At 38.4% G+C, this 22,862-nt stretch overlaps 1 protein-coding gene across 1 annotated transcript; it reads right to left on the bottom strand.

Annotated features, from left to right (window-relative positions):
• Positions 1-6,782: 6,782 nt before the first annotated feature.
• LOC139739145 (arginyl-tRNA--protein transferase 1-like) lies at positions 6,783-22,835 on the bottom strand. Its single transcript, XM_071649761.1, has 9 exons — positions 22,639-22,835; positions 19,792-19,855; positions 18,868-19,328; positions 18,152-18,342; positions 15,688-15,816; positions 11,192-11,406; positions 9,859-9,958; positions 7,519-7,636; positions 6,783-6,955 (listed from the first exon to the last, which is right to left on the bottom strand). Exons 1-9 carry the CDS (start codon positions 22,730-22,732, stop codon positions 6,783-6,785), a joined length of 1,545 nt encoding a protein of 514 aa, XP_071505862.1. The 5' UTR covers positions 22,733-22,835.
• Positions 22,836-22,862: the final 27 nt, after the last annotated feature.

Below are 22,862 nucleotides of genomic sequence, written 5' to 3'. Positions count from 1 at the left end.
TCAGACTTCTGCCCCTGACTTGGCAAAATTGTGAAAAAGGACACTGAAACTAGAACACTGACTTTTATACCTAGTGTATAAAAAAAATAAAAATAGCTAATGGCCAAGTCTTGAACAGTACATCGCCATTAAACATTTTAATCATTGCAGAAAATGTTCATGTTTAGACTTTAATTTTCACATATGACCTTCAATCATTTGGCATCCAAGCAGTTAGAGTCCATCTTTGTGTGACCACACAAGCAGATATGAATTTTCAACGAAGTACATTTGTCACTTGGGTGACAAGACCTGGTACCTTGAATTTTGGTGAAAATGATTTTTTTTTAATGAATGGTCAAATAATCAGTTAAAGTGATGTCCTGTCCATATCCTAGCAGTCTTACCCCCAAAATGAAGCCAGCATGACATGTCAAAGGAAAGGCTATCCCATTTGATTCAGTGCTTTGGCTGCCATGTTTTTTTGCTTTCCAGAACATTTGACATTTTGTAGATATGAGGTCTTGTCACCCCTATGACGAATTTTGCTTTAAAGCAATTGTCACAGCACCAAAATGTAACACAGAGACAGACAAACTGAGAACACACAAACGAACAGAAATGCTTTAAAAACTTCATTCTCAATGAATAAACGCCAGATAGAATGAATCATGTGTATGCTTGACTTTGCACTGAACCACACAGGTACAAAATACAAGACTACATCAGAATTGATAACTCTTGTGATGAGAGTGGCTGATATTCTTAATACTGCGTTTACACCATGTTCCCAGTGGCCACAGCAGTCACATTTCAGGCTACTGTGGACAAAACGAAATGGACGCGAGACAACGCGGAGAGACAGCATGGGCAAACGTGACAGGTCGTGATTGCCGTGGATGCCGTGTGAGATCTTTAAACTGTCAAAAAATTTGCAATGGCAGTCCTGGTGCTAACGAGAAACCTTGAAGGCCATAATAAAACGGGTTGAAACAACAAAGTGTGACAGCACAAAATAGGTCGTAACAAAACTTGGAGGTGGTCTGTACTAGGGGGTGCGACAAAAAATATTGTGTAGTCTAGCCTGACCAGACGCCCTCAGAACGGCATTTGAAGGTTACATGCTCATTGGAGAGAGTACTGGAATGAACAAGACTAGAATATGGAGGTGAAAAAACATGAGAATATCTCATCTATCCACGGTGCGCAAATGGGGCTGCCATGACCACTGGGAACATGGTATAGCATTAGCTTGTCAATGCTGTTCTGCTTTGGTGTGTGCTTACAGTCTCTTTGGATGTAACTAAATATGTGATGGCTACTGTTGAGGCAAGTTATTGCAAACAATGTTGAAGACCTACTATGACCAGCTCCATTACACATTGAAATTTTTTAACTGAAGCTCACACTGTAGCAGACAAAATGTCTCATGACGTATAAACCTGTGTCTTTTTTTCTCATGGTAAGTGGAAACCGAGTACGACATGTATTAAGTCTATGAGGAACTACTCTAGCTCAGAGTCAATAGGTTAATGGTGCAGCATTCTGCAGAGTTTGCATTACGGTGGCTCCCACGTTTCAGATATACATTCAAAAAGTCAGGGTTACATCAGAAAGGAGCACGAAAGAGTGAAAGACAAATGGCTGACAAACACGATGCAATGTCAAATGTCAAGAACATGTACAGCTGATGAAACACATCACTAGCTTAGCCATGCCAAAGGAAATAAAAACTATCAAACTGTATTGGAAGAAATACCACATTATAAAGTACACATAACTTGCTCATTATGAGTACACACGAGTCATCTTATCTATTTTTTAAAATTATTATCATTATTATTATTATTATTATTATTATTATTATCATTATTATTATTATTATTATTATTATTATTATTATTATATTATTATTATTATTATTATTATTATTATTATTATTATTATTATTATTATTATTATTATTATTATTATTATCATTATTATTATTATTATTATTATTATTATTATTATTATTATTATTATTATTATTATTATCATTTGGTGTGCGTGGGGGTGGGGGTTGATGGGGATTCTGAGTACAGTACTAGGATGTATACAGTCATTTATATAAATTTATAAAGATCCTCATAAATTGATTTTGGCAACCATCTCCTGCTGTAATACAATGTTATGTGAAGTGTCTACTATTTTTGGAACACCTCTATCAGATATATTTGTCATATACACACTTGAAGTACTGAGTCTGAAATATCCACACTTGCTGATACCCTACTCAATGATGTGAATAAATGCCACGCTCTATGGCTATCTCCGTATATGTCCAAGTTGTTCTTTTTTTTTTCATATATGATTTGCCTGACATCACCTATACTTTTCAGTACTTATTGACACATCTTGTGATTAAACTGATGCATATATTCTTTGCATATTTTCTTCAAATGATGTAACAAAGCATGTGCACAATAAGGCTCATGGGGTTATTACAGTACTCATAAGAAAGCTGCAATACACGCATAGAACAGTCTTCCACATTGCCTCAACCAGAATTTTGAAGCTGCCTTTGAGTGAAAACTCTTGATTCTCATTAACTATAACTACATACCATTTTGTGCGTCATGTGCCAAGAGCGTCGTCTTTAACATCTGTGCTAACTCCATGAATACATAAACATTATCACAACCATCACTTACACACATATCCTCTCTGTTTAGATAAACAATCAAATTATTCAGCCTAAGGATAAGCTTGTCTCATCTGATATAGCAAGCCTTTGGTATGTCTTGGGAAGACCATTTGGATTTCAAACCTGTAAAATGAAATGGATATTTATCAATCTGCATCAACAGAGATACCTCAAAACAAACCATTCAAAGACAAGTGAGAGGGTACACAGACCGCTAATTTCATTTACTGTAAAAACTTTTGCAGGGTTGAAATTTTTGAGCATCTCGTGTGACCAACCACTTGCACGAAAATAAAAGCACACAAATATTTTTGCTTCATATATGTACCACTACATGAGGGGTTACACGGAATCAAAAACATGCAAAACTCATCTTACTCGGCAAGGGATGAAAAGTTACTCAAGCAAAAATAGCCACTTTTACAAGTACTACTGAACAAAAATGGTCATTCCTCAACAAAACAGTTCCTAAGGCTGGTGCCACACTGTCCCAAAATTGACACATGATGGCCATATGAATATGGACTTTTCAATTCATCAAAGAAGCTGGCCCCAAGCCTTGTTAAAAGCTGATCAACAGCCAAAGCAAGTACGACCTGTTGTAAGCAGCCTCGGAAACTCCACCTGCAGTAACACGATGGCTTTAACCCACTGAAGACTAGTCCTGAGTATACTCGGGCAGGCGTCTATGGGAAATGAGTGTTGCAGCAAAATTAGCTCTTCCTCAACGGGTTAAGATGTTGTCACAAATGACCCAATGTTTATGTATATGATCAGAGTCGAATTGGAATATATCCTTTATCATGTACCCATCTTTGCTCAACTTAAGGACAGTGTGACGCCTGCATAAAGAAAGGATTAAAGTGTTTTCTGACATATATCGGATTATTCTCGGATATTATATTGGGATTATGCTCTTTTCGGTGTTGAGGGCAAAGCAGGGGAAATGGAAAATCTGATCCCTCCATAAAAAGAAAGAAAGAACGGAAAAGCTTCATGAGAAAGTCTAATCTGAAACACCTCAAAATTTCACGCTCACATCAGAAAATCTCAAGCCTGACGCAAAAGCCAACCACATGCAACAGAAAAACGAGGGAAGCATTTCACTGCGAAAAAGTCAAATAAACCTTGAATAGTACACATCACATCCACTGTGAACTCAATTTCCACCTCTGACAGTGGAAACTGAGGATATCTCAGCGCTGCCGTAAACACAACCTTCACGTAAATGAAGGAAAATAACTGACAACTCACAACATGTGGTTGTAATCCTGTACACCAATAAACCTCAGAGACAGACTGCATTTACAGAGATACATACTTCCTGGCAAAGGGTTTGATGACAGCCGTACTTTCAACTGTTAACCTTCACACACGGACCAAGTTGTCAATATTGTGACCTACAACACACTGAAAAATGAAATAAACAACAGAAAAGCCTTCCTGCCGAACCAGCTGTAAGTCCAATGTTTTGTGTGCATTGTTGGCACCACAGTGTGACACTGTCCAATATTGGCAAGCACCCAGCAGCATTCATGTCAGTGTACATGGAACACTTGGGAGTGTGACTTGGACAAGTTCTTGTCTGCACTCTATACACAAGCAGACTAGCAGTCTACAGGTTAACCTTATAGATTGTTCCTGCTCTGTGTATTGTCAGAAACTGCTGTTTTCTCTTTATGTTGTCCTCAGCAGATAAATATGACAATATCCAATATACAGAAGTTGACTCTCTTCAGCAAGACTTCACACAGCTAAAACACAGGGAGCATCAATGAGGGAAAGGCAAAGGGGTGAAGCTGTCAAAGAAATATGCCTTTCCAACATCTCCAAGGCTTCATCATGATTGTTTGTTTGTTTGTTTTTTCTTCAACCTTCAGTATTTAGCCTGGGTATCCATGCAACTCCCTCATATCACCCACATGAAATAAAATCCAGTTACAGAGACAAAGAATGCACCATGTCTCAGACCTGTCAATCAAATTGTGTAATCACAATAATGATAGCCAAGAAATATCCCCAATTTTTATATCAGAACTACCATGTTTACACTGGCAAGCCTCAGGAAACTTAGACATGCCAGATAGGATGTACCAGGTACTTCCACATACCTGATTCTACAACACACATAATGGTATATGCATTTCACAATATCTTCATAGCTTCACAAGCTTAGGACTATTTGAACACAGAATGAGTATCTCTAGAACCATAGTGGATCAGTGATAGCTTTTATGTTGTCAATATCTATGAAATTATGAATATCATTAGAGGGCATGGTAAACAATGCTACGCTTATTTTCATGTATTCTCTTCATTTTAACATCTATGTTTATTTATGTTTTCATTTTCACGCCAAAGATCCTCTTTAACGCACTGATGACAAACACATTAAAAAAAAAAGATTGTTGCCCTTGTCATACTTGCCAGATCATGAGTGACAACTTAATGTGCCATCCATGGTCATCAGCTAACATCGAATGAGACAGGATATGGAAATTGCCCAAAAGTGTTGTTTTACAGGAAGGGGGGGGGGGGGTCAAGATTCTTGGAATCTGCATCCAGTGTTTCACTTGATTGGCACAAAAGAGTAATGACTCAAGAGCTATGATGAACTTGAAGTGTACAGGTGGTAGGAAACTTCCTTCAAGGTTATCAGTTTGACAGTTGATGTCACGATTACCCATCAACAAAGTCAAGCTGATATGCATCGTTTTTAAAGGTGAGAATTATTCACTCAATATCCACTTTTCCTCTTTTAAACCTTCTACTATCTTCAGTTTGTTGCCAAGGTTAGAATAAGTTGATTTTTTAAACATAATAATAATAAGAATATTATAACACTGTATTCTTTATTCAGGATAGCCTCTTCAGTATTAGCACTGCTCTACTAGAGGGCCCTGCCATTATTATTACCCTAGCATTGCCAGGTACTCATTTTGTACACCTGGGTTGAGAGGGACATGGTGGGTAAAACATCTTGTCCATCAGGACATAAAGCACAGATGGGAATCAAACTCGGGTCCTCCGATTGATAGTCAAGAGTCTATTCCACTATGCGACAGTGCCCCCACTAACGTGACTATCGATACAATACTCTAGCACTTCTGACTCATAATTGCCATTTGAAGCAGAAGTTGGCCATTTTTTATGGTGACATCTCTATTTACACACTCTTTCCATGGGTAAGTTTTGGTAAGTTATCTCCCTACATCCAAGACTTTAAATGTACTTCTACATTACATAGAGCATACTTCTCTCTTGTGGAGCAGCATGCTAGAAAGTCAGAGAACAAGCTCTCAAGAAGCCCTGTATGATGGCGCAACTGAGGGAGGGAGCAACCTTGTGTTTCACTTTATATGTTATCAACTTGAGGTCCAATATATCAGAAGTACACTTGAGTGAGTGGGCAACAGTATTTTTTTTTTTCATGTCAGTGGATGTCAGAACTTCTTCATTCTTCGTCTGGAACAAAGCTATTGATGACAGTATGTCATTCTGATAAATGTTCAAAAATTTGGTATAGTTCTGAATATCATGTGTACGTACAGTAACTGAGTGCAAAATATCAGACAAGAAGCTCTGTAATGAAGTGTGATAAAGGTTTGGGCTACATTTGGGTTCACAAAAACATTGAACATGAAGACCATACAGAATAATTTCATTACATTAAAAAAAAAGTGTTCTCGTAAAGAGTCATATTGCACGGAGGTGACAACTTTGAGCAAAAAAGACAGTAGATACATGCACTAGAAACAGCTGCTATTCAAGTCAGTGATAAACTAAGATTCTGTGTGCACTGAAGTAGCCATCTGCCCTCTTTGCACACACACTACAGTGGAATGTGCACTTGGCATCAGAAAGGAAAAAGAAACCCAGTACGAAGAAGTTGACAGTATGTGTGGGAGAAGAATAATACCATAGTGATGGACAAAGTCTACACACAGTTATCAATACTCAGCTGTCCAGCAGGTTCTCTGATATCTTTGTTATATTGTAACAATTTTGATATGATTGATGTGGAACAATAAATCTTATACTATTCTAACAGGATGAAATTCTGTGTATCAGGGGAGCATACACGCAATCCCTCTCTGTTACCATGGCTACCAGCCTCTCAGTGTCTGTATAAAAGCATCTTCTCGACACATTTCTTTCCAGCGAGCCGCGCATACTCCTCCACTTCGTCTGAGTCCTTGGCGTTGGGACGGTACTGCTTGTAAACGTTGTATGTCATAGCTACATGCTTGTGCAAGACCAGGATGTCTCTCAGCGAATATGGTACATCAACTGCAAAGATAAATATTGATTTAGATATCACATTACTTCCTGCATCTGTTAAGTCAAATATCACAGCGTTGAAATCTGAACTGATTTTTTAACCCTGTGAGGAATGAAAACAGCTATAAAACATCATAGGAGTGAAACAGTTTACAAAAATGCCTTGAATAGGTATGTTCTGAGCTATTTCCATTTCCCAAAAACCACATGCATACAAGAAACTTAAATGTGCATCAGTTGAAATTGATTCAAGGAAAACTAATGTGAGCAATGCATTATAATGCTAAGCTTCATGAACTATACCACACAGGGTTTGTGCAGGCATCTCAGCAATGACAAGACATACAAAGAAGGCATCATTGATCGGTATTGTGCAAGTTATTTCATTTAATCACTTCATATCACTTTTGATATAAGATCAGTCTACAAGAGTTGACATTAGCTGCTATTATGATTCCTTTATGGCTCGGATAAATCCATGAATGTTTCCATACTAACAGGTAAAGCGTAAAGGCGTGATGTTTCAGCTGTACATATGACAGCTTGATTTGGAAGCAGATTTTGTAAGCTACCTGTGGTAGGGGGGCTGAAGCGGGAGTACTTGTTGGCATCCAGAAGGGGTCTGCATTCCTCCATGGGGTGCCAGGTGTACCCCTCGGGGCACAAAAGGTAAGAGGGGTAGTACTGACCCTTCAGGTTGAGGAGTGAAACAACAGACATTGATTACAGGGAGGAAACAGAACAAGATTCAATTGACTCATCTAATATTTGAATTATTTTACTCTAGCATGTAATCATGCTGATACAGCATTAATAAAAAAAAAAAAGACCTTTAAAACTAGAGTAGAACACCAATGGACAAGCAGTGAGTTGGACATGTGATGTGTTAGGCTTTTTTTCATATCATGGCATGTAATGAGCAGCGCAGACCAGCATGGAGTTTGGCATTTATTGATATTAAGTAAATCAATACCTATTGGATGAATGTCCAGGAAGATGACATCTCCCATTCAGAGTAAATCAGCATTTACTAAAATAGACACAAGTGTAATTATGGTAAATTTAATTTTTTTTTTTCCAAAAAGAAAATCTCAGGGGTAAAAAAGATACATAACTGTCCATATTATAACATCTAAGCGTCGTTTCCACAACTTTTCCATTTTTTTTTCCAAATTAAAAAACACAACAGTTACCAAAATCATTTTTTTCTTTTTTCTTTTTCTTTCTTTCTTTCTTTTTTTTTTTTTTTTTTTTTTTTGGGGGGGGGGGGGGGGGCTATTACTACTGTAAACTAAAGTGAAAGAACTAATGACCACTGAAGTTTCTTGTATGAACCTCACTTCACTGTTCAGGGTTTTGCTGACATAGTTTTCTATTGGAAATCATGCAAGTTTGTTGTTTCATCTCATTAAAGAAATGTGGTTATACCGTTCGAAGAAATATGTGGTTTTCTTTTGCAAGTGTGCTTTGACAGCTGCTGCTGTTTCCATATTTTTTTTGGAGGTGGTGACAATCATCTGTCAGACTTTAAGGGAAATTCCCATCCAATCAATCTGAAATGGTGCACACATGACCAGGAAAAGACCATATTGACTCTAGATTAAAGGGAAAAACTGGTTGTGCCAGTGACATTTCTCCTGCTCTAAAATTAACAATTTGAAATAACAAAAAGAATCAAAACACTATCAGATGGCAATGTACATCATTTCAAATTTCAATAGGTAAGTTAGCTGAAATAAAACAGACTTACATGCTCTCAACTTTAATTTCCTTTGCTGATTAACCTGCCATAGATTTTGTGTTTGTTTGAACACTGAAGATTTCAGCGGAATATTGCTCTGGATTATGATTTTGCTGCATCATTATGACTATGCTGTCATGATTTCACGACCCACATATTTGCAACTTCCCCAAAACTCCTATTCATCTTTGAATGATTTTGATACAGTCACACTAAACTGCACAGAGGACCTGACATTAAGTGTTGATGAGGAGAGCTAGTTTTTACGACCAGTTACTCAAAGGGCCGATTTCCTTCAAAACAAACATAAAGTAGAAACACAAAGAAAATCTGAAACTTTGACAACATACCTCCCAAAATTTTTACTCAGAAAGTGAAACCTTTCACACGCCCAAGAGTGGCAACATGACATAAAACTTAGACAGGCAGGGGCTAAACTAATACTTTAATGAGCAAAACACAAAGCCACTGATTAATGACTTTCTATTTCAAAATAATTAAGCGAAGGTTCACATCTCTGGAATTAAGGGAAAAAAATAATCTCTCAGAGTTTCAGGGTCATTTTAAGCTTATATAAAATTGTGGAAACTGTAGATTTGAATGAGATGCCCAGAACATATGTCTTGCTTTGAATAGTTGGTACCAAAGCAGAGAATTTGCAAGAGAGAAAGAGAAAAAAAACAAAAACAAACAAAAAAACCTCTTACTGATTGTTGATTGCACACAGTAAAGAACAGATTGACTCTGGGCACTACAATAACTGTACTTTTATTTTCATTTTGTGCACTGTCTCCATTTCAGGGATGCATTCCTCGCTGATAGGTGTCTAGATTGAAAATGTCCACAATTCCTCATTGCACCATGATGCTGCTGTATTTCATGTATATATCATACAGAATTACACACAGGAAGATCCCCCCCCCCCCCCTCAATCAAATGCACAACCCATTTTATATCCAAACGAGAGGAAATATAAAGTGATGCATCATGAAGCCATGGTATTTCATTTCTTCCTAGAAGTGTTATCTTAATCACAAGGGAAACTGGTTGGTGCTGTACAGAGTCTATGGGGAGCCAGATATCATACAATGTAATAAATGACGTAATTCAATGCATTCCCCTCCTCATAGATTTGGTGAATTAATGCCTGGTAATGACCACAATGTCTTACCTTGTATCTCATTTTTCGGCAGGAGTGAACATAGAAACCCATGTAGTAGTACTCTATGGAGGGTGCTGTAACCTGTAGAAGTCTTGTGAAAGCTATTTCCCTGGAAGTCACATGGTGATAAAGACACAAAGAGATTTGACAAAGAAAATGTTTTATTCTGAGATGAAGAAATCTGAGTAGCATTGCATAAAAGTTACAATTATGGTAACTTTGCCATCCAATGGTAACTATCATGGTAACAATACTCAACAGCCAATCAAAATCAAGAATTCCATGGAAGTTACCATTGGATGAAAGTTACCATAATTGTAACTTTCATGCATGTTTCAGGAAACTACATCAAATAGGCACAGAGCAAAACATGTCGTTATTGAATGAGAAAGGAAAATGTTATTTTCTCACAAGTGAGTACATTCATCGCAATATGTTGGCAAGCAGAATTGAAAGAAAATAGTCAAAGCTCTCTGGATCCCACTAAAATTAGGAAGTTGAAGAAGGAATATTGGTATTGAGACAAATACGCCTGAAGGCTTTAATGAAAATATCAATGCTAATGACGTTGCAGTGATATGGTGTATATGCATATTGAGAATTATATTTCAACACTGTGTACACACACAATGCAACTGGCATAGACTCATCTACCAGTCTGTATATTAGAGGAAATGTTCACAATGATCCACTATGAAAAAATGGCATAAAAATGTAGAATGATATGGCAATTGGGACTGTGTAGTGATTCTAAAATGTACTTCACCAGATGTATGGCTTAGTAAACAAATCATGCAGTCTTTTATTGACTTTTTGAAAGCAAGAAAAAGAAGTTGTTCAAGATTTCTGCTAGAGGGTCTTAAGTTCATTCTCAAAGGATTACACTATAAAGATGTAGTAGGCTATCATCCACACACTTGCACTTGCATTTGTATGATCAGTGACTTAATCGACTACATTTGCTCTAGAATTGGGCATGATTCTACTCTTTCCATCTACATTGTCATTTACAAATACAATTTCATGGAGCTTGTAGGTTAATGCTAAACATGGCTGCTACCCTATTTCACAGTCGCTCCTTTTATTTTTAACTTCACAAACAACCTGTATCTATTTTGTACAAGGCACTCAAAATGAAGTGAGGCATAGACAAAAGAGTCGTCCCTCTTGGGCTAAAATGAATAAAAGTACCAGGCGACTGAAGCCACACCCTTTAGATGCCTTGCCTATGTATGTTGGTTTCTCATCTTGGTGCACCATAAAGAATGGTAGTCCACGTATTATGTGTCTATGGATGGTGCAGTTGCACCACTGGTGAGAGGACACTGAAGGTGGAATGTACCTGAGAGCAGAGAAGGTACCGAGAGAGAGGAACCGGTAGTCTGGGTCATAGTAGAAGTACACCGATGAGAGGCAAGTGGGCAGGATGTCAACAACGCCAACAGCAATAATCTTGCCATCCAGGACGTAGTGCTGATGGAAAGATCCGTAGCCACACTCTGGGGTCTCTTCTGAATGGTATTCCAGCAGTGGGGAGTCTACCAGGAATCGCTTGTACTAACAAAGGGAGGCAAAAAAAGGGTGGATACACTGGATGATATAATGGCAGATGTAGACTGATTGTCACAGTCTTAATGAGAGGTAGCCAATGCTACTTTCACTCAGAATGTGAGGATAGTGACTTGTCATCACTGAACACATTACATTTAATGCTTGAATATAAGAAATGAAATTTTGATGTCCTTGCCTGTGTGTTGTCTACGTGAGTTTAGAAGCTCTACATACACAGATTATTTCAACGCTAACGAGATTTAAAACTCGTCACGGTATTTTTTGTAACGCTTAGAATTGTCTGAAACTTCAAGAAAACCTATTGGGATGTCGATTTGAGCACTTTAAAATTTTGGCGCGCACGTATGCGCACGTCATGGTGACCTGGGTAATTAGCATAGTACAGGACGATCAGACGTGACTTGAACTTTATGTCTGCCGATAATGGTAAAGAAATGGCATTTAGTTATGAAGTTATGATCGATTACTGAAAATCAAAAAATGGCGCCTAGATGACGTCACAGATAAGTTATCGTCATGAAAATGTTACGGTACTGAGATATTGTCATGAGATATGATGTGAATTGGTCAAGTCATTATTGAGATAGTTTGTTCACAAAATTCGTCAGAAAGAAATTGAAATTTCGAGCAAACACAATAGGTGATACGCCTCGTTAGCGTATCACCTAAAAATCACATTGCTGAGATAGGGAATCTACAATGTACAGTAAGTTCATTTGGCCAGGAGTAATTCTGAACTGATTACAGGCAACCAAAAAATGATTTGATTTCATGCATGTAAAATCAAGCTGATCAACTTTAGAATCACTTTGCACACAAACACACAAACACACACACACACACACTCTTTCTCCATAAGTCTATATATTTCTCTCACTCCTATTACAGGTAATGAATGCTATGCAACACTGATGGTTCATTTAACTCACATCTTGCAAGGCGCATTCCTCCAGGGGGTCATTGTGGACATAGGTCTGATATTTGACATACACCCTGTGGCTCTCCTCCTCTGTGGCAAGGTATTCACGACTGGGTGGGTTTGTCCGGATCAATCTGACCTATAGGTCAGAGGACAAAGGTCAGGCCAACTGGGAAGACATTGACTTGTATTGTATTTCACTCCAACAAGAAAGTTGGAAAATGTTGGCAGAAAATTTTGATCATGGCAAATAATGGAGATGATAAAAAGATTCCATAACATCTTTTGCATGGAGCTTTGATCCATATCCTACAATTCAACCAATAAGTTTACTATCTTCAAATGAATATTTGCATGTATATTGGATATACATCCTGTGATATAAGTAATCAGAACAGAAGTAGAATAGAACATGTGGCAGGATACAGGTCTTTGTATGGCAGGACAGTTTGTATTACTGGTTTCTTCTCCCCGAAGCTGATTACATGTATGCAGGCATAAACATGATATTTACTGCAAAGGATAATGATATCTTGCTTCAGAAATTCAAAGATAAACGTTTTTATAGTATTTCAAGGAAAATCTAACTTTTGCATGAATGCAGTGAATCAGGCAAAGATCATATGACACCTGAAACCATTCAGCCATCATTCGCTAATGTCAAATACAATTCAATGGGTACCTTGACCTACATGGTAGCTGTATGGTAATGTCACTGTGATGTCACTCATTTTAATACCGGTACATTTCTGAAGGCTTTACTGTACATACAACTGACAGCAAACACAATTCTGTGGTTTTCTAATGCCTATCTTATTTTGTTTTCATGTTCTTCAAACCCTCACAATGTACCTCAGACAAGTCTTTACAATCTTAGTGCATGAACTATAGGCACTATTAGTATTTTCCTGTTTATGATCAGGCATGATTTTTATATATCTTGCCATGTCAAGGACTATGGAGGACTGATACAAATACTGACGTACTTATCTTAACCCTACTCTCCCCGTGCACTGCCACACAAAATTTTGAAAATATGAGTGTTGAACAGTGTAGCAATATGACTTTGTACCAAGCTGTGACTTTATTTCCTGCACAGAATGTTTGGAGTAAAGTTAGAGGTCATCATCTCTGCTTTCAAGTGATATGTTCAACAAGAGGATTGTAAACCACAAATCCAACTACATGTGTGAATTGTACACTTTAATACTTCTGAAATACAGGCGACTCTAGTTATAATGAAGCCCTCTGCTCATTATATCAAAGAAGTTATTATATATACATATATACTGTACGAGCTGAAATTTTTGCGGTGGTTTTATTTTCGCGAATTTCACGAATCGCCTTTGAACCGCGAAATAACAACTCGCGAATAACTAAGTTCAGTTAGACCCTCGCAACCACAAAAATTAACAACATGCGAAAATGTCATCCAAGTTGCAATTCACGAAAATATCTGTATGCGAAAATTTTAGCTCGTACAGTATATATAATTTGAAACCTGAAATTTTACTTCTTTGTAATGAGAATTTTGTAATAACCATGTTCATGATAATGGAAGTGCACTGTATCATACTTTGTTTGAGCAGACAATTCTACATGAAATCAAAACCCAACTGCATGCCAAACAAGGTCAAGAAAATTCACCTTATCTGCCTATTTACTATCAATCTTTGAAAGACCTGTTATTTCTGATAAGCAGTAATGCATTTGCCTCAGTAATATCATGAACAGTCTCGAGATGAGATGTATTTGCATTTTTGTTTGAAGATGGACTTGGCAACAAGAAGAGTATTTCACTCCATTCAATCATCTTTTGCTGTTATTTTACCAGTGTTGTTCCACACAACAATCTTTGTGTGTGTTTTCTTTTAAAGTACCGTATACGCCGAATATCTCGCGAGGTTTTTATTTCCGCGAATTTTGTGAGTTGAGTGCTATTCGCGAAATTAAAGACATGCAAATATATTGATGCTGATCCCGATGTGAATGTGACACACGTGTTTACATTTCTCTGATCAGTGCAGGACTCCACGATCGTGAATTTAACCACTAGCGACATTGTCGGGAATACTGATTCGCGAAAATCTAGACTCACGAAATATATGGCGTATACAGTATCATTTAGGAGGAGAGGAGAGCCACAGACACATTTCTAGCCACGATTCCAAACATCCACTAAAATACAACACAACATGATGTTTTCACAGAGCATCACAGTTCCATCAATGTGACAAGACGAATACATACTTCTTGCGCACACAACTTGTATGATTATCACACACCACTTCATGCCATTCATGCATCATAAGGTGCATTCAAGCGCTCTCCTAAAGAGTACCATACATTACCCGTACCAGAGGAGCACTCAAACACTCCTAAAGTGAACCTTACCCTACCATACCGAGCCAAAAGTGGACCACTTATCAATGTGCTCCTACCATAACCGAACCAGAAGTTGGTATGAGAAGAATGCGCCTTACACACACACATATGTCATAATGCAGAGTTCATTCCTTTGTTTGGGACACCAAAGCTCAGCGCCAGGTGAATGACCCTGTCGCTACGTAACGTCTGACCCCCTCTGAAAGTAACTCATGAAGTATGCCTTCTCCACAGAGTGCTTGAACGCTCCAAATCTGGCATAGTATGGTATGGTAGGCATTGGATCAGTTTGCTTAAGTTCAGTTTTGGGAGCTCAAATGTGGCTCAACTGTCATCACAATATAATTGACGAAATTGACAACAAACGAGGCTAATTTGTTGATATCTGCACACACACACACGCCACTCTGATGCAACTCAAAATCCACACAAACACTGAGTTATAAGTCTTCACCTTGAACTTTAAGAGTCATTATTCCTAACACAACAGAGACACACATTCTACATATTTATGTTATGGCAATAAAAATCTATGCCCACAGAAACATCAACATTTAACACAGAAGTTCTTAATAACAGTGTGGGGCTATGAAGCACTTAAATGTGTGAAATTATGTGAGATCTTGTAAAAACTTGCATTGTGAAAATGGCTTCCTCAAACCATAAGCATACTTGTTTAGCAGAAAATGCTCGCCATTAAAGCTATAAATGATAATGCCTTGTCTATCTGTATTCAAATGATCACTTCACAGAATTGAAAAGGGCACAAGATGACTGAAGTTCGAAATTTCTTTTTTCTTAAATCAATACACTCAAGTCAATGGTACACATACAAAGAACTTTAAATGAAAATATAACATCATCCTAAAAACAAAAAAGGAAAGAAAGGAATGAAAAAAATATTCATCAGCACGAGATACTGAGAAGAAACCAGTAACACAGCTAGCCATACTGCCATATACCTGTTTCACAGTGCACTTGGTTTCCGGGTCATTATGTATGGTCATCTGGTATTTCTTGTACACAGCGTAACTCTCTTCAAATGTCCGTCTGAATTCATCTGACATTGGGCTGGATCTTACTAGATTGGTCTTCCACAGAAAGAGACAAACTTACAAAGACTTCACAAAAGATTGAGAAATTTTCAGATTCTACGAATCCACTATGGTAGTATAAAGACAGAAATGTTGACTAAGGAGGCTCATAATTTCAAAAGGAATTGGACAAAAATGGCTTTGTAACCTAAAAAGTTGAATTCCTAAAAAACAAAACAAAACAACACCAAGCAACTACTAGGTGTTTCAAAAAACATTTCCCACTTTTGATCATAAAATTTCAAAAACTATTCATTCGATAAAACTGTCATTGATATGAGTAATAGCTGGATAGTGTACAATTTGGTTGGAGGTAATTTGCACGTGAAAGCATAAATCAGTTTCATTAAATCTAAGATTGATTTTGAAGTAAGGTTTCAGATTTTGGTCAAATTTTAACCCTTTGTACAAAAATTGAACTTCGCACAGGAACCAATGATGTGTATGTGAGTGTGTGCTGACAATGGCCCTGAACAATGGACATGCCTGAACCACCTGTTTGACTAGGCGTCAGTCTGGCGCTCCCTGTCACATGAACGCTTAATCAATAATTCATGTGGATTGCCCTGGGCACTGCTAGTCTGAATTCATGCACGGTAAAGTGCTTGCAAACACCACATTTCATTCCAGCTGACAATCATTTTCTAATTTTGCTTCACATATCACTAAATTTGGGATATAAATAGGCATAAATGATCTAAAGTTCCTCATTTTAATACAACTGTCTACTAATTAAATAGTCTAACAAATTTTTCGCTTTTTCGATAAAAAGAGATCATTTTTGGTAAAGAGTTCGGCAGCATTTATCATTGGGGCGATTTGTTTCAGAGTAGATTTATTTAAGGCTCCATATACACAAGTGTATATATACTCTAATTGATTTTCTTTACTTCCTGTCACCACGTTTACGATAGAACAGAAGGTATTCATTGTAATTTTGTTTTTCAGAAGTAGGGAGAGCACTGACGCGACTCAACGACAGTATCGACAGGCGTTTGACTTTACACAGATACTGCCAGAGGCTGAATAAAGACTAGCTGTGATAGTGGAATTTCTAATGAATGAATATGAAGCATTCAAACCCTGGCCATTGTTCAGGACCATTGTCAGGGTGTTAACCACACACTCCCATACATACCCATTGACCCCTGTGCAAAGTGAAATTTTGTACAGAGGGTTGAAAATAGAGCAAAGTCTGGAACCTAACTGTGAAATTAATCATGGATTTCATGAAACTTATCTATGCTTTCAAATTTAAACCAGCTTCAACCAAATTGTACACTATTCAGCTATCACTCATATCAATGACAGTGTTATCTGATATATAGTTTTTGAATTATCAAGAATCAAAAGTGGGAAATGTTTTTTGAAACACCTAGTACAATGGAATGTACTTGTAAGTCCTACTAATGAAAGGTTGACTGCTAAGCTTTATTTGCCATTCAATTTCAAATACATTCTTCATATAACATGGTCTTTGGAAGAGAACTTTTTTGGGAATATGCACATTCATTGATGACATCAGACTTAACTTATTTTTGTACACCAACTTGGATTGATCACAATTTTGCCAATGGCAACTTCACTTGTAGTGTAGTACAACTGTGATATTCTTGCATAAAATAGGAATTCATTAGTGTTTACTGCAGTGTGCTAAACTTTTGTTTTTCTCAATTTGTCCTGACTCTGAAATATCAAATCTTATATCAAAGGCAGCACACTAACCCAGTGTTTCTGCTGGTCCAACCTGTCTGTCAGACCAGTAGGTATCCAGTTTTTTCCATTTTTTACTGGTCCATTCCTGAAAAGTTACTGGTCCAAAAGTAATTTTTTACTGGTCAGGGACCGTCAGACAAGTGCCAGTGTGCAGTGCTGTTCTACATGTATCATCTCTCATTTTACATAATCTCATCCTTTGTCATGTCTGTAACCAAAGAATTCTGAAGAGGGTTGAGAAATTGCAAACTTTGTGTGTAATAGTTGCTGCAGACACATGTTAGAGGTATACTTTGGATTTTATTGACACATCCTTCTAAAATTTAGTTTCCTTTGGTAGCATTTTATTTGGGCTACAGCATTAAAAAAATAAAAAAAAAATAAAAAGACTGGGCATGCTGATCATCTCAAAGTTAAGCTCTAAAATCAACACCTGTCAACTGGCATCATAACATGACATATCTCATGAAAAATCTTGTGAGACTGAATTGAAAAGTCAGTACTACATCACGACCAACAGAGTCTGCAAGATTAAACGTATAATGTATGTACGTAGCTGTTGTAGCTTCAACACGTCAGTATAAAGCAATTAAGATCATAATAGTTTGTGACTTACCTCTAGTTTATGTTTTGAAGGTTGATTTGATGGCATGTCCATAATGAGTTCTTCCAGGGTTTTAGGGCCCTCAAGTGCTTTGCTCTGGTGGTCTGTCTGCTCCAGTCCCTTAGCTAGTTTTTGCTGCTTCTTCTCTAAACGCCTTAACTTGGCTTTCTTGCACTGTGGCTTTGTTGGATCTGCACCTAAGCCTGTATTTATCAGTGTGCACAGGAGTGAAGAACATTAAAGGCATCCTGTAAAATGTGTGCTTTCTATGCACATTTTGCAACACAGTCTGATTTAAAGATATCTTGAACAAATGGACTTCATTGCTTTTTTCCCCCCTTTCTTTGATACTTTTTTTTTCTTCCATTCCCTTAATCTATTTTACCTCAAGTCTTTTCAATGGTTACATTAGAAAATGCTGCATGTGCACTTAGTTTTCCTGTGTATCCAGCACATTCAGTTACAAATGTAGTGAAAATGTGAAGAAAGTGTCATACTGTTTGGCTTAAATTTATGCTAAATTTGAATTTCTGTGTGTTATCAATATTGGATCAGTTTCTTGAGTCTTTCATGATCAAAGTTGAATAGGATAGAACTGAAAAATCTATTGCTGAGATAGTTGCACAACATAAAACCTTGCTCTTGGATACACAGATATGATAACTCAAGCTTTTTGCCTGATGCAAAGTTAAAGTGGAATGTTGATGTAAAGGCTACACACACTGTACCTGGTTTAGCTGGCTTCTTTTTACACCCTGATGAGGTTTTCTCTTGCTGGCTCTCCGGTAACCCTGCCTCACCAGCCATTGATGCATCCCCATCTGGGCGTGGCACTCGGCTCTCATTGATCTCAGTGATACCCGACCCTGCTGCCACCTTGACCTTCCCTGCCTCTACACACCCCAGTTCTTCCCCAGACATCTGTGGGAGTCTGCTGGGGGCAGGGGGCTCCTGGTGACTAGGGGTAGAGGTGTCCTCACTCTGTTTGGGAGCATCAGACGGCAGTCCATCCCCTTGCTCTCTTTCTTGCCCTCCTCCACTCTTTTCCCCTGTTGTAAAGTATTTTGCTGCCTTCTTGAGGACTTTCTTCTGAGATTTTGAGATCTTGAAGGTAGGGGCATGGCAGCGGATGGTATACAGAGGGCAGCACATCTTGTCCATGGTTGGCTTGTACACATACTTGCCACTCCTGTTCATTTACAAATCAAAAGTTTGTGACAAAAATATTCGTTGAAAAGTATTTCAAAAGAGCATTGCATGAACTTTACATAATGTTCTCCATGTACCTTGTATGTATTTTGAGCCCTGCACTGTAACTTACAAGAAAACAACATCAGGAGTAGTACAGCATCTAATATGACCAAGACTATACCACAAATCGCCAGCAGTATTACCAAAATCAATACACGTACACTGCATGTTAAAGCGGGTCAGACTTAAGATTTATACAAACCCTCTTAATAATATTCTGAAAATATGTCAGTTTACTACATGCACATGTACATCCCAGCCGTTCAAGCTTTGAAAGAGTCTACAAAAATCACATCAAAGCCCCTCCTCAAACTCTCCCATCCCCCCCCCCCCCCCCAGCACAAAGCAATTCAAGTTGTGAGAAAGATGTAAAGAGGATTATCGAACATTTGTTTACTAACCTTCTCCAGCCCCTGTCAATCAAATCCAAGTAGTCCTGGCATGTCATTGCATGGGCCCACATACCTGCAATATCAGGATACACACACATAGAAATCCCTGTAAATAATCAAAGAACCTCCTGCCAAAATTCTTCATAGCGGGGGGAGGGGGGAGGGGGGCAGGAAATTGATCATTTCCAAATTCAATGTATCAATTGCAGTGGCGGATCCAGCATCAACTGACGTAGGTTACTTAGACACCTATGCTCTGGCGCTGGACGAGTTTCGCTGTCCCAATGTTGACATTTGTGTGGATGGATAGCTTTCTCAATACTCCATCTGTGGTAACCACACACACAAAGTGCTTCCCGGAGATGTTTCTGCTCTTTCTCCTTTCCCTCCTCAGTGGACGAAATGTAGGACACCCTGTGAAAGAGTGTTCTTACATGTACCACTCCCAATTTGTGAATGAGAGGGTGGTGTGAATCAAACAGGAGGTATTGGTCTGTATTTCCTGTAGAGCAAGGAAAGAAGCATTCCGTCGTCTTTGATGGTGATGAGACAATCTAGCATGCTAGTTGTTTGTCTTTTGCTGTCTCAACTGTGAACTTGATACATGGGTTGCAGTTATTGATGTGCGCAAAGAAGGCTTCTAGTTCTGCAAGGGGGTGTTTCATCAACGCTTGTCAGCGCTGACAACTGTCGGCGCTGAGCAATTTCAGCAAAATCCTTGGTTTTGATTGGCTGAGATGCTCTGGGCACTGACTGTTACTATGGTGATTCAAGTTGTCAGCGCTGATAAACGTTGATGAAACACCCCCCTGATCTTAACCCAGGTGTCATCTATACATCTAAACCAATGAACGGGTAATTGGCCGGAGAATGAACTCAGAGCCCTATCTCCGAAGTCTTCCATGTATAAGTTGGCAAGAACTGGCAATATGGGAGATCCCATAGCACAATCATGTTTCTGTTTGTAAAAGTGCCATCAAAGCTGAAATAGGTTATGGATAAGCAGAGTTCTAGTAGTTGACAAATTTCATCAGGATCAAGCTCGGTTCTTGAGTTGAAGCTAGGTAAGAGTCTTGAACAAGGTGTGTGCGAACTGTTTCTAGAGTAAGTGTCCCGGGCCCTGTTTCATAAAGCTGTTTGTAACTTTACGAACGGCTTTACTAACAGCTTTACGAAACAGGGCCCCGGTTTGCGGCCGCATAAGGGTTTTTCCACTCTGAAACACAAACTTGCAAATTGCTTTACCCAGGTTATATCATAGAGGTTGACCACTTACCAATTCACGTTACTGTCACCATTGCAAGACCAATGTCCATCGCGATAGTAAAAAAAGATATGGCCGCGACCCAGTACAGCGTCCGCTGGTTCGCGACAGTGATAGCTCAGTTCGAGGCCCGATGTACAATTCCTATGCGATACGCGCGTGCTCCACGGCCTTCTGCTGAACGCCTTCATTTGGCTTTGAACGTTGCGTAAGCGCCAAGTCCCATTGCGAAAGCACGTGAAAAGGGCTGGCACGCATGCACTGACTGCGAACAGGGATTGCAGTTGTGGCAGTGTTACTGTTGTCTTTCTCATGTTTTTTGTATTTTTCGATCGTAACATCCACTTCCGGAAAAAAAATGGCGGCCAACATCGCCTTGCGAAAGTTCTATTTCTATGCGAGGACACGTATTCAAAATCCATGAACATTGGGAAAATGACAACAAATCCAGTTTCTTAGACCCCTTGTTCCATAACTGTGATATTAAAAAGTAACGAAAATGAAATTTTGGATGCGAGATGTCGTCATTTAGGTGAGAATATTTCACTTTGGTTGGAGATTTTGCCCATGTCATCGGTTGATTTTGTAGATAAGCAGTGTGTTAGTGAATGTGTGGTATTACATGTATAGAGTGAGTCGCTGCGTTCAGCGTTAAATTACCAAATATGCTGTAGTGGCTGCAAACAGGCGCCTGTGAAAAGGGTAGACGCATCCACGGAAACAACACATCAATCATCTTCGATCTTGAATTCCAGCACCTTCTCAATGAAGTCTCTGGTGCCAATCACCGTTAGCTTGATACGAAGATTGCCAAAGTTGAGCTGTTATCAAAAGTAAAGCGCTTAGGTGTTGCTAGATAAAATTGCCTTCGTTGTCTTCTCTGCGCGACACCTTCTTGCCATCAAATCAGACGAAGCTGATGTCACTCGTCAGTGACGATGAAGCGTCCAGGATCAGGATCAGGCGTGAAACCATTCTCGGGATGAAAAACAGCAGAAGTTCCTAGAACTAAGCCCAGATGAATTGACTTAATTTTGTACATCTAACAACTGTTACTGTTTCTTTACACTACTAACGTGTCAGTGTAAAGAAACAGTAAATAAATGTACAAAATTCAGTCAATTCATCTGGGCTTAGTTCTAGGAACTTCTACTAATTTTACTAGTTCTAACCAGGTAGATAAAGATTACAACGTGAATACACAATGTCAATTACAAAAAAATAATAGACTGGGGGCCTTCTACTGATTAATTGGTAAATCAAAATAGAACTCTAGTTATGAAATGTCCAATTAATGTCGCAATGAAATAAACAAAGGAAAATGTAAACTTTACTTATCAATCTAGAAATGTTCTTACTAGAAAAAGAATGTTCAGCATTACCTTATTTGTGCACAAGGAAAAACCACCGACTATATACTTGCACATAAGAATTAAAAAGACAATTAAGTTTTAAAATTACGACGACTCTAGACTAGTCTACTTCCTGGAGGAGCTAGGAGTGACGTGAACATTGCATTGAGTGGTTTGTGAGCAATCATATAGGTCTAGTCCTACACAAAATCTTAGTAGTGGGACTGAATGATTTTTTACCGTGCGAGAAGTTGGAATCGGACGCCCCACAATATCCACATCTATAGCCGTTGTTTTCGGCAAGATATTCGACGATGGTGTGTTCCATGTTCATCAACAATTATTTCGCAGCATCAAGGAATACAAAATGGACGATAACATGTAAATAGTGACGAAGTCAAGGATTGTTTCTGCGTCAGGCACGGGGATTTCCCAGCTCTCCGTCTCCGCCGCACGAATTTGGC

Source organism: Diadema antillarum, unplaced genomic scaffold, assembly GCF_040938485.1.
Source record: "Diadema antillarum isolate AM-2024a unplaced genomic scaffold, OU_Dant_1.0 seq00000783_RagTag, whole genome shotgun sequence".
In the NCBI taxonomy this organism is placed as follows: Eukaryota; Metazoa; Echinodermata; class Echinoidea; order Diadematoida; family Diadematidae; genus Diadema; species Diadema antillarum.
Note: the sequence above shows the minus strand (reverse complement) of the source record. Positions and strands in the feature narration are given on the sequence as shown.